General features: G+C 37.9%; 2 protein-coding genes across 5 annotated transcripts; both read right to left on the reverse strand.

Moving 5' to 3' along the window:
• Positions 1–1,580: 1,580 nt before the first annotated feature.
• LOC140866644 (syntaxin-125-like) lies at positions 1,581–2,849 on the reverse strand. Its single transcript, XM_073271672.1, has one exon. It carries the CDS (start codon positions 2,561–2,563, stop codon positions 1,637–1,639), a length of 927 nt encoding a protein of 308 aa, XP_073127773.1. The 5' UTR covers positions 2,564–2,849; the 3' UTR covers positions 1,581–1,636.
• A 276-nt stretch (positions 2,850–3,125) lies between these two features.
• LOC140864854 (B3 domain-containing protein Os07g0563300-like) lies at positions 3,126–10,784 on the reverse strand. 4 transcript variants are annotated; one of them, XM_073269240.1, is made up of 14 exons: positions 10,470–10,784; positions 9,999–10,134; positions 9,046–9,127; positions 8,809–8,907; positions 8,189–8,525; positions 7,756–8,089; positions 7,470–7,566; positions 6,631–6,805; positions 6,452–6,531; positions 5,652–6,020; positions 4,837–4,889; positions 4,613–4,726; positions 4,103–4,173; positions 3,126–4,016 (listed from the first exon to the last, which is right to left on the reverse strand). In XM_073269240.1, the coding sequence occupies exons 2-14, from the start codon at positions 10,118–10,120 to the stop codon at positions 3,343–3,345; spliced, it is 2,607 nt and encodes an 868-aa protein (XP_073125341.1). In that variant the 5' UTR covers positions 10,121–10,134; positions 10,470–10,784; the 3' UTR covers positions 3,126–3,342. The 4 variants fall into 4 exon arrangements, with proteins under 4 accessions (XP_073125341.1, XP_073125342.1, XP_073125343.1 ...); XM_073269241.1 differs by having other exon boundaries at positions 9,999–10,168; XM_073269242.1 differs by having other exon boundaries at positions 10,453–10,784.
• Positions 10,785–11,479: the final 695 nt, after the last annotated feature.

Below are 11,479 nucleotides of genomic sequence, written 5' to 3' on the forward strand. Positions count from 1 at the left end.
ATATATTGATGCTACTGATGCTGCTTGTGAAATAATCTGGCTACGAAGGATTCTTAAAAATTTACAAGAAGAATCAAAAAGTCCTACAAAAATATTCTGTGACAACATGTCTGCTATTGCTATGACGAAAAATCCAGTTTTCATGTCAGATCAAAGCACATAGAACTTCGTCACCATTTCATCAGAAGTCTCGTCAATGATGGAGAAATTCAGCTGACTTTTGTTAGCACTAGAGAGAAAATAGCGCCAGTATCCTTAGAAAAATTAGAACACTTCAAGAATCGCATGTGCATTACAAATTAAGGAAGGGTGTAAAATATTAATTTGTAATTAATGGTCATTGTTGGTAGGCTCAAGTCATCAAATGCACATGTATGTATTTGAGAATTTGTCAAGTAGCATTTAATAGACAAACAATCGTGAAAGAAATGAAGGCAAAGTACGACACGCCTTCTTCCGCAGATTTCATTTCTTGCTCAGTGTTCATATTAAATCAAAAGCTTCCAACAACTGATCATAACTGTTCATTGAAATCCTTGCATACAATCGTGAAAGAAATGAAGGCAAAGTACGACACGCCTTCTTTCGCATATTTCATTTCTTGCTCAGTGTTCATATTAAATCAAAAGCTTCCAACAACTGATCATAATTGTTCATTGAAATCCTTGCATACAACCATATATTAATGTACCCAACATTCCGATCCCTAGATCGAACGTTCCGATCTATGCATGTTGGTCACATTTCGAACTGTTCCTGATCGGAAGCTCCGATCCCTACTTCGGAAGTTCCGATCCCAAGTATGCAGCTACATGTTCAAACGTCAACAACTTGTGACAAAGGTACATTAATTTCTAATATTTTTTAATTAATAATAGGAGAAGGGCCCGTAGGGCTTCAACTTTGCTGAATTAATTTCCGGCGACAAAACTTCTGACAGCTCCAAGCATAGACAAATGCAAGATCTCCACCTCTTCACTTTCTCCCAAGCTCTAGAATTCTAGATTACTCAAACCTTACGTATAATTAAAAACGCTATAAATCTTATATATGGTCATCCATTAATTAAATTTTCTTCCAGCAACGAATGCAAAAGTAAGTTGTGCAGCTCTATTTCCAGAACCAAAGACTCGGAGGGGGAGGGAGCCAGAACCGAAGCGACAAAAAACAATGGAGAGCATTTGGAAGATGATTTTGGAGAAACCATGTGCCCAAATCGGGAACCTTGAAAGGGCAAAACAGCTACGACATGAAGCATTGCCGGACTCGGAGAGCACTAGTTGTCGTACGTAGAATCAAGAATAGCTTCGTGGAAACCTTCTTTAAGGAATTGAATGATGAAATGAGGTTACAGAGGCAAGAATAATTGAAGTCATACAAAGAAGTACTTAAGCGTGCGGGAGCTCTAACATATATAGGCTAGCCCATTATTATATAATTAGGACGTGTATCCTTATGTGTAAGTGTAACACTCAATGTACAAATGCATTAATTGTTCTCGACTTGTGTTAGGTGTAATAGTCGCAAATATAATGAGCCAACAACAAAATTAGTCAGTATTGTAATTGGAAAAACAGATCAGTACTAATGCATGTCTGCTTATATTGATTTGCGGAAATTATATTATCCTTTTTTTCTAGTTGAACAAATCGCGCTCTGTTAGTAGAAGAGCGATGATGAGAGTCATAGTGATGACAAATGATACGCCAATTGCTGTGTATGCCTGCCGTCTTGTCTCTCTCTCGTAATCCTTCACATGTCCTTTTGCTGCAGGCGGCGCCGGCAAGAAGTTCTCCACGGGGCTCGGTGGGCCACCAACGGCGGTAAGGCCGCGGCCACTGGGCACCTCCACTGGTGCAGCCATGCCCAATAATATTTGGTGCAAGCTCATCAAGCACTTACGGATCTCTCTCATTGCATCACGCCTTTCATGAATCTCCACCACAGCGTCCAGGACAGCGCCTCTCCCATGTTCTTGCATGGCTAGGAGGAGAGAATTGTCGGATCCTTCGTTTAAAATCAATTGGTCGATTGCATCTTCCGTCGCTTTCTCTCCAGTGATCGCAAGGTATCTTCCCTCGATCACTTGCTTCTGTTCGATTTCCATTTGAGATCTGAGCGTCTGGAAGTTTCGCATCATGAGTTTCAGGCTCTCACCTAGCCCGGTTAGCATGGAGGCCCGAGAGATGTCGTCCTTGGAAGTTGGCCCGCTTCCGGGCAGCTTCCTCAGAGCGGCATTGGCCCGAACAAGAGCGTCGAATTTCTTGTTGATTTGTTTGGCTAGCTTGAGAAGGTGATCCAGATCCATGTTCGTTCGGCTCCGCAGATCCTTCATGATTTTCGCAGTACGTGCTGTTTTGATGTTTTCGTGGGATTCTTTGAGGCTGTTATGGATCTTCTCCACATTCTTGATGTCCTCCTTCACGTTATCCACATCATTTGTGAACCTCTCGAGTGTATACGGGTCGATTCCACGGCCCGACTCGACATTGTTCAGGTTTCCATGTTGGTTAACGCTCTGTTCCACGTAAATCTTGAAGGAACCGTTGAACGAATTGTTCATTTTGGTGAACTTCAAGATCTTGGGAATGGGATGATTATGGGGCAGTGAAGGGAGATTTTTTGTCGATCTTTTATCTCAGCCCGTGAGACTCCAGTTTATCTGTGGCGTCGTCCTCTTCACCCACTGTGAAGAGGATTTGGGAACAAAGTATGGGAATGGGAAATTAGCATAGACATTTAAATCCTCGTTGCCAGGTTCTACAGTTTGCATGGGAAACCAAAAAATGGGTTTTGAATTAATGGTTGAAATTAAGACAAACTATGGAGAAGAAGGATTTGCCACTGGTAATCTGAAAACAGCATAACCAAGCTTTTGTCCATGTCAGAAAACAAGACCCCATTTTGTTGGTGGATTTGTAATTTTTAGTCAGAGGCCACTAAGTCTACGTGGCAATGCCATTTTGATTACCGTTAAATTTTTGTGGTAGATTAGTTAAGGAATTAATGTGGATTGTGTAGATTGTATTCCTTTGTTTATTGCCACTAATGTTCGAACTGATATAATTTGTCAATGTTATTGGAATGTATTTTACTTCCAAAAAAAAAAAGATTTTTAATCTAGATAAATAAATACAATTACCCTGTCAAATCACTGACTACATCTAGCGAAGCTCATTAAACCATTACTCAGGACTGAAAAAATAAGTTCACATTATGTGCATTGCTACCTGCGAAACTAACACTAATGGTCATGCAAAAAGCCAAGTCTCCATCCTATTTTTTTTTGTTTTTATATATATATATATACATAGCTCGGAGGAAGCTCCAAGCTAAAGTTAGTCAGTTTTCTTGATTACCTCCATCAGCGGCTAAACAACTAATCAGATTTGCATCACCAATACCATCTTGTTGCATCCGTGTCCTGACTAAATTTCCAATGCCTGAGCCTGATGGCATCTGCTGTATGAAAAATTTCCCTGTGGCCTGTGGGTGCAACTGTTTTGTTGTTCCAGACTCCGAAACAGGCGAAAGGTCTTCCTCTCGCTCCGGCTGAATATTAAGGTCTATTTGACCTTTCAACGGCGAGGGTGAAGATTTTTGCTTGTCATGATAGTCAAGACAGACTATCTTGCTCACCTCTCCCCGAGTCGGAGTAATGTTTCCGGCTTCAGTGACAGTGTGTGTGTCAACGTTGTGCACTTGTTCAGGTGATTGTTGCTGCTGTGACTTCTGGGATGCAGATTCACCAACTGCTTCCAGTTGATGCTTCACATACTTCTCCATCAAAGTTCGAAAACGATGTTTTAATGAACTGCAGATGGCGCAATCACACGATTGTGCGTGCTTAGAGCCGTCCTCAGTGGGAAACCGTGGGTGCTTTGACCCGGAGTGCGATGAAGCTGAAATGCCCTCATCATCTCCTTGGATGGCCAAATTAGCAAGATTATCGAGTCTTTCCTGAGTGACAAACATATCTGCATACTTTTTGGTGATGTCACTTTTCTTTGAAGAAACTAGATGACATCAAGAAAACAATATGTAAATGCAAGAAAAATAGGAGAATATAATACTATGGCAAGTTCAGAGAGAAAAGTTGCACCTTTGTCGATGGCAGGCAAAATATCTTCCAGCTTTTCTACAGCTAATTCTTCCGCATCCGAACATCCAGATCTGATGGATAAAAGATGGAAAGAAAGTATGGAACCCGTAAACTCGCTAAGACAGGTAAACGTTAGTTGAAAAGCTCCTTGAACTAAATTCGGTGGATTTTATGTTTTACAGAAGGAACTCTAAGACAAGACAACATCAACTGAAAAGTCCAAAGCGACCTTCTTCCTTGGAACTTGGTCTGATGTATTTGTATGTCACCGAGAGCTGGGGTAGTAAAAACTAGGGCACGGGTTTAGAAACTGCGGTACTGGTGTAGAATAACCGTTATAAAATAATTGTAACAATGTAAACAAATACAAAAAGTAGAAAAAAGCTAAAAAAAAAGTTCAAAATGAAAAGGAACAGATGAATCATTCTTTAGCAAACCAAACATCGACTCAGCATTGTAGTATATGACCAGAAAGTTCAAGGTCACAATTGAAATGGAAATCAACCATACCTATCAAGGTCCCATACGTTCTCTGAACAGATCCATCCAGATGGAAGAAGAGCATCTTCCGGAACTTTACGCCACTTAAAACAGTCCTCACATTGAACCCACTGTATCTTTTTGCTGAGAAACCAAAGGACTCAATTTTAGCATCCTCTGGACATGAATGTACACATGCGTGTGAATGCAGATGAGTGAGAGAGAATGTTTTACACCAATAAAAAGGAACGCACCCAAAAGGATCTGTTGCCGGTATAGTTGGCCTTCCAATAACTGGTGCAGTTTCCTAAAGAGAGAATCCTATGAGGATGCTGGAGAAGAAAATAAATGAAATGAAAGAAAAATAACGTTTATGCGTGATTATCAGTCTTGCTCATCCGGCCAAGCAGGATGGCCACAGTTGATCATCAAACATCTAAAACTTGTCCCCGCACAAATTTACAGGAAGGCATACTTCAGAACTGGAGATTATGGTAGAGATACTGCAGGTTAAATCAAAACTTCCCATGTGAAGCTCACTTTTTTTCCCTATTTAGGATGTGGTATTGCCAGACCCTCCTTGTATCCTACAATGCCATCTCACGACCCAACCCCCACAAAAAAGAAAAGAAAATTAAAAAGAAATAGGATGTGGTATTGCATGATCCTCCATGTATCCTGCAATGCCATCTCACGAGAAAATGCAAGGGCAATTTGCAATTATCACCCACCCACGTGAAATATTAAAAAAGCATTAAAACCCAATGATAAATAAAAGATCTTTTATCAACCACGTGTTTTCAAAATCACACGTTTACACCATTTGCAAGGAGTTTACGCCAGATTTTTTAACACAGGGTTTTAAAAGACCATTAATTTTATATAAGGGGTTGCGTATTATTTTGGATTTTCACATGGCTGCTGAATGCTATTCGCCCACAAGAGATGCAGCTCGTCAGAATCTCAACAAGTACCTACAAGTAAACGAAGAACGACACCACGATACCAAACAAACTGATAGCTATATCCTAAGCAGCAACGGAAATTTTACAAACAAGAATCGTGGTACCTCGAATTCTTCAAATTCACACCCTTCCACAACAAAAACCGAGGGAACAATTTTAGCAGGTGGGCGCATCAATCCTTGAGCTTCATCCATGCTGAGCTTGAGCTCTATGTCATTCTCAATTCTAAGGCGCTTACACTTTGAGACCAAAATGCTCCCCTTCCCCTTGCTGCTATAAAGAGGCTTAGTTTCATGTATTTCAGAAGTGGTGCTTCCTATATCTGCCTCAGAAATATGGTAGATCGGCTGGAAGCTACTAGGCGATTTACCCTTCATGTGGCCGTTTACTGTAATCCCTTCCACACATTTATTGTTAGCTCGACAGTTCTCTGGCATAAAAGCATTATTTCCTTTTATAACAGCTCCATCTCCCTTTGAACATAAAAGCAAAACTGAACTCAATAATGATGAATGTACGTAAACAATAAATAGGAAATATTTATATTTAACTGATGTTAGTATGAATGCATACGAAAATACAATTAGGTATGAATTTACAGGTGGATCTTTCTCCATCCAAGAGATCAAATAAATAAATATATATCAGCTTGCAATGCAGAAAGCATACTCATACAACAAGATACCCAGGAGTTGTTTCAAATATTTGTAAATGTCATATTATGTACAACCCCAAATTGTAGACAAGTATGTTTTAAAAGATAATAAATAAATAAAATAGTAATACTTGCGTATCTTTGTTAAATTGTGTTTATTTATTCATGACAAGATTAAAATTTTGCATGAAATATATTTTGGTACGAATATTCAATTAAGACATTATATTGTTTGATTGAAGGATAAACCTGATCTGGTGATGGAACACTTGAAGACTTTCTGCCACCCATGACCAACATTCCTTCAGGTTCCAGTCTACTAAATGTTACTGCCAAGAAATATCATGAATGATTTTGCAAATGAGCAAAGGAAAGATTAAATAATATGCTCGATCAAAATGCAAGACACAGTGGTGCTAATTAATTACCAACATCACCAGCCTGCAGTCTTAAAGATTGTATACAGGGAGTGATTCCTTCCAGGACATACATTCTGCTATTATTGTTTGGCCAGAATCGAAACTGAAATACCCATTCCTTTCCCTTCACATCCAATACTTTCAAAGGTAAACCTTCTGGCTGAGCAATTGATGGAAAATAGGCCTGTCTCACAGCAAATGAAGCACCTTCTTTCAGTTCTCAAATTTTCAAAACTAGGAAAGATCGTTCACAAATCGAAATGAAAGTTATACCAGGTGAAGGATGCAACACAACGACCTCATATCAAATCAAGCTAAAAGTACCACAGGCTATAATACAATCAAAAAATGAAAAATTCTTAGTCTTGACCTGCCCTTTGCTTCCATTTACGGGGAAACAATTTAAGGGGAAAAAATTACAAACGAAAGACAGGAGCTGCATTGAAAGATGGATTTCTTCTCTCAAGTGACAAATGTCTTCCTTGTTAATGCGATACCATTACTGAGATGATACCAATTCATACAGTCAAAAAGAAACCTCACAACACGAATTTAACAATACAAAAGAAAGCGCACTCATATAACACATCATCTCCTCATATAACGCATGATATGTCTGATTTCTAATATATAAGTCCCTATACGCCAACATTTAAGCTTGATAGCCGTCTTCAGAGGAATCTACTGAGTTTTTGTGACACCCGCTACGTGCCTTATCTTGACTCAAAAATCAAACCACAAAGCGAACTCAAACATTTACACGTGTATGCAACTACAAATAGCAAAACAGAGAAAAACAAAAAGTATGTTTTATCAGAACGGTTCCTACATAAGACAGGAGGGCTCACCTCTGCACACTTTTTTGGCAGCACTAGGCGGCCGATACGTCCAGCATCACTAGCACTTAAAGTTTTCTCAAACAATGGAGTTATAACTGACTTTGAGCTAATGATAAATTAAGGCAAAATCAAGGGAAAGATCGGTGAAATACCAAGTGCAATTGCCTAATAATATTCAAATGGAATTTAAGCAAGCATCACAGGGTATGCCACAGAGAAACTAGACTTCAAGAATTTAGTGATGATTATTCTTGGGAAACAAAACTGTAACATGAACCCTCACGTTATAGGATACTAGCTTGAAATTTGTAGAAGTTCCTCCTCAGTTATTTGGGGTCGATACCGAGGAAGCAACTGATTTCTGCTCCGACCATCTCCTTGGACCTTGCAATTACGAACCTGAGTCTCACCACATGAATCCATTCGATAGTGACTGCCAACCTGCTTGACCACCGGAATTGAAAGGGTCTGTGGTGTTGAAAAAGTTGCAGAAAGCTGGCCAGTATCATCTAATTCGGTTTTGGAGGAAGACGCAGTGGTTAAACTGAAATTTGAAGAATCATCTTTGGGAAATATTGTTGGCTGGATATTATTTATGGAGAGATATGGATGCTCTTTCGGATTAAGAGCTGCAGCAAGACAAAAACATAACTGAGAGACAGAAAATTTTCATGCAAAATCAGGAAGTGACAGGAAATAAGAAGTTCTCGATAGTCCAATTTATTTACCAGCATGCCCATTCTGAAACGTGTCAAATGGGCCAACTCTGAACTTTCCATTAAAACATCTTTCATCGGGAAATTCTCGTTTTTTATCTGGTGAAGCAGCAGGTAATCTCTCAGAAGTGCCAAACAAATCAATACCACCTAATACATCAATTTCGAAGGGCGTTCTTGTTTGTGCATCAGATTGGATATTAGACTCCTTGAACAAACTGGGTGCAAGTCTCCATGGTACTGGGCCCGAGCCAACTATGGAACCCAATGCTTTCACCGAGAAATCCTTCCTTCTTTCAAATTGTGAAGGAAGGTATTGTGAAGGTGGCGGCCATGCTGGATTTGGAGTCTGGAAGAACGGGAATGAAAAGGTTATGTCCCTGAACGTAATAACTAAAAGATATGAAAGACAACAACCTAGTTTGATGAAGCATGATATATTCCTCCAGTGGTTATATTAAACTTCAGCTTTCCAAAATGGTCGGTTTAACTAAAGATTGTTCTGGGTTTTTCAATTTATCAAAGGTTTTATGCAACATCCATCGATATAATAAAATTCAACCACGAAAAAAGTGAACATAATCCTATCTTGAGAAATAAAAACACTAAATAAAGAATCATATAACTCTTACCAAAACAAAACTTTTCCTTGCACACGTTAGGCATTCTATCCCTCCAGCATCCAAGAGTACAAACATATGGAACGACACTATACAACCACAATGTATTTGCTGCAATGAGGATTTGGCATTCAATATTTACACATTCTCAGAAATTTCTATGAAAAAGGAAACAAGAACTTCAACTTATACACACCAGAAAATGAGAATCTTCTACAAAAATCTTGGTAAAACCTAAAGCTACCTTACCTTTCCACAAGATTCACAGCATCTCCAACCAGAAGTGCTTGAGTGAAAAGCCTCACAAAATTTTCCTTCCTCGTAAGCAGAACTACATTTCAATTAAATTACATCAATTTTCAAAGAAACTAAATAATAAGAAGAAGCAGCTTCCACAAGTACAATGAGAGAAGAAAGTATGATTCAAAAGTCAAAACCTAGCTTAAATTTCAATTCCTAGCAGATGTTCCAATATTTGGGAAAATCAAATCAACAACTAAGTGACAGATTACACACAGACACACACGCAGATGGTGCATCATAAAAATTTATACAATACCTGTAACTCTTACGTTTTCAATTAATTTATTCTGGACGCCAACCCTAAGTTGTTAGCAAATGAACAGAATATTCCAAATTAATTCTTTCAAACAACAAGAGTCGGGTACACAACGCAGTTAACAAAAACTAAAGTAAATCAATTCTAAAAGTTTGATGCCAAATTAACTGTGCTGACACCAAACTGCAACATTCAATTACTAAAATCCGCATTCTACATTGTTATATATTCAATGCAGATTTCCAAACTCGAAGCTTGGACTCCTGACCATCCTACAGCCACGTAGACATAAAAAAAAATTCAAATTAACAATGCACGTTCCAAAGTTTCATACTTTTTCTCCTTCTGAAGCTCAAAACTCGTTTTCCAATCCTGAAATGCCTCGTTAAAGTGTAAACGTAACCACCAAAGGATGGATGACATAGCATAACATTCCAAATCCAAAACACCTTAAAGTAGTTGACTACCAGAAACCAAAAAATCCAGAAAATGCTATAGTTAAGCTAACTACTCAAACACCACCCCACCACCAAAAGAAATGCTCAACGAAATGAAACAAAAAAAGCATCAAATTTAAAATGTTGCAAGGAAATTGAGAAGTCAGGCAAACAAAAGACAGAAAAAGGAAAGTCATTTATCATACGCGCAACGATCGCATAAGTGGGCGTACTCGCCGGTACGGCGACGCCAACCGTTTCTCCAGTTCTCAGATGCCTCTTTGCAGTTTGAGTTGAAGCAAACCTTCTTCGACAAAGAAGAAGACATCACGAAATAGGGCCCTAACCAGAAACTAAGAGATTAAAGGACTTCCTCCTGAAAATAGCCAAAAGAAGGAATTTTTTTGCACTCCGAGACAAACCCATCGTTAAATATTCATGCTCAGGCGTAAAAAAACTCGAATTGAAATGCAAAACCCTAGATTCAACTAGAGTTCAATGACAACATGAAAAAGAAATGAAATTAATCGGAGGGAAGAGGGCCGGAAACTGGGATAGTAGAATGGAATGATGGATTATAGGGAGAAACGGAGAGTATAACAAAATATTACAGCATAGCATTCTTTCTAAATGTATCATAAAGAGAGTGGGGCCGCGGACCAGCTGCTTTATGCTACCTGGCGTCGTCGTTTTTCTCCTTTATTTCTGCACTGACGCCAGTCGCTCTCGTTCATGCCATTTCTCAAAGCTTTTCCCATTTACATCCATAAATTGAACTTTCCAAAGCTTGCTTTTACATCCCTAGAATTAGTAGTAGAACACAACAGAACCCAACCGCACAAACAAATTTTTCTATTGATATTACTTATATACAACTCTTTGAATTATTATAAATAATGCTCCAACATCCAAAGCTCATCCTACTAGAACAAGTAATTATATTTTATAGCTCCAACAAAGTGTTTTTTATCATAACGATATTATTAAGTTTTAAAAATCTTGTTTTTCTGTTCTTCTTAGTCGATGAGCACCGATCGCTTTCTATACCCAAGCACCAGGGTCCAGGGGTTCGAATATTATATCTTTTTTTTATAAGAATATATATTTATTACTGTTATTAAATAATAAGAGGGTGTTAGCAAAAAACAGTCTTTTGTATTTTTTAAGTGAATTTTCAAAATTGTCCTTGCTTTTATCAATAAGGAAACTTTTATTCAAAGAATAAAATTGACGGTTATCTTCCCATTTTTCCTTTTTTTTGGGTTTTGTTTGGACATATATTTATAAAACTATTTTTTAAAAAAATTTATAAAATGTTTTAAAAGTTGGTTTAAGAATAAATATGTGTTTTGACAATTATTTTATAAAAATATTTAAACATCACAAAAATAATATTGTTCATTTTTGTCTACCATAATTCTATAATAAAATATTTAAAAACACCTCTCAAATATTCTTTAAAAAATTTACTAATCGATTTGATATGGCAATGAAATCTTTTTAAAAAATTCCATAAAAACTCTTTAACATTTGTCATTTACACTACATTAAGTCCACTTTTGGTTTGAATTTTCTTCAAATTTTGATTTGCATCACCTGATTCAATCTCTCACAATCTATACATTCTTTTGAATTCTTTTTCTATCTCGACCGATCAATATAATCCCCGCGATCAGCATGTTAATGT

The sequence above is a fragment of the Henckelia pumila genome, chromosome 4, assembly GCF_033568475.1.
Source record: "Henckelia pumila isolate YLH828 chromosome 4, ASM3356847v2, whole genome shotgun sequence".
NCBI classification, from domain to species: Eukaryota; Viridiplantae; Streptophyta; class Magnoliopsida; order Lamiales; family Gesneriaceae; genus Henckelia; species Henckelia pumila.

Bases quoted from the DNA above. Each gene is read 5' to 3' on its own strand.
- LOC140866644 (XM_073271672.1), bottom strand. From the start codon at position 2,563: ATGAACAATTCGTTCAACGGTTCCTTCAAGATTTACGTGGAACAGAGC.
- LOC140864854 (XM_073269240.1), bottom strand. From the start codon at position 10,120: ATGTCTTCTTCTTTGTCGAAGAAGGTTTGCTTCAACTCAAACTGCAAA. The intron at 6,532-6,630 runs GTAATTAATTAG...ATTTCTTGGCAG, and splicing joins ACTGCAGGCTGGTGATGTTG to TAACATTTAGTAGACTGGAA. The intron at 4,890-5,651 runs GTACCACGATTC...TTCTCTCTTTAG, and splicing joins GTGAATTTGAAGAATTCGAG to GAAACTGCACCAGTTATTGG.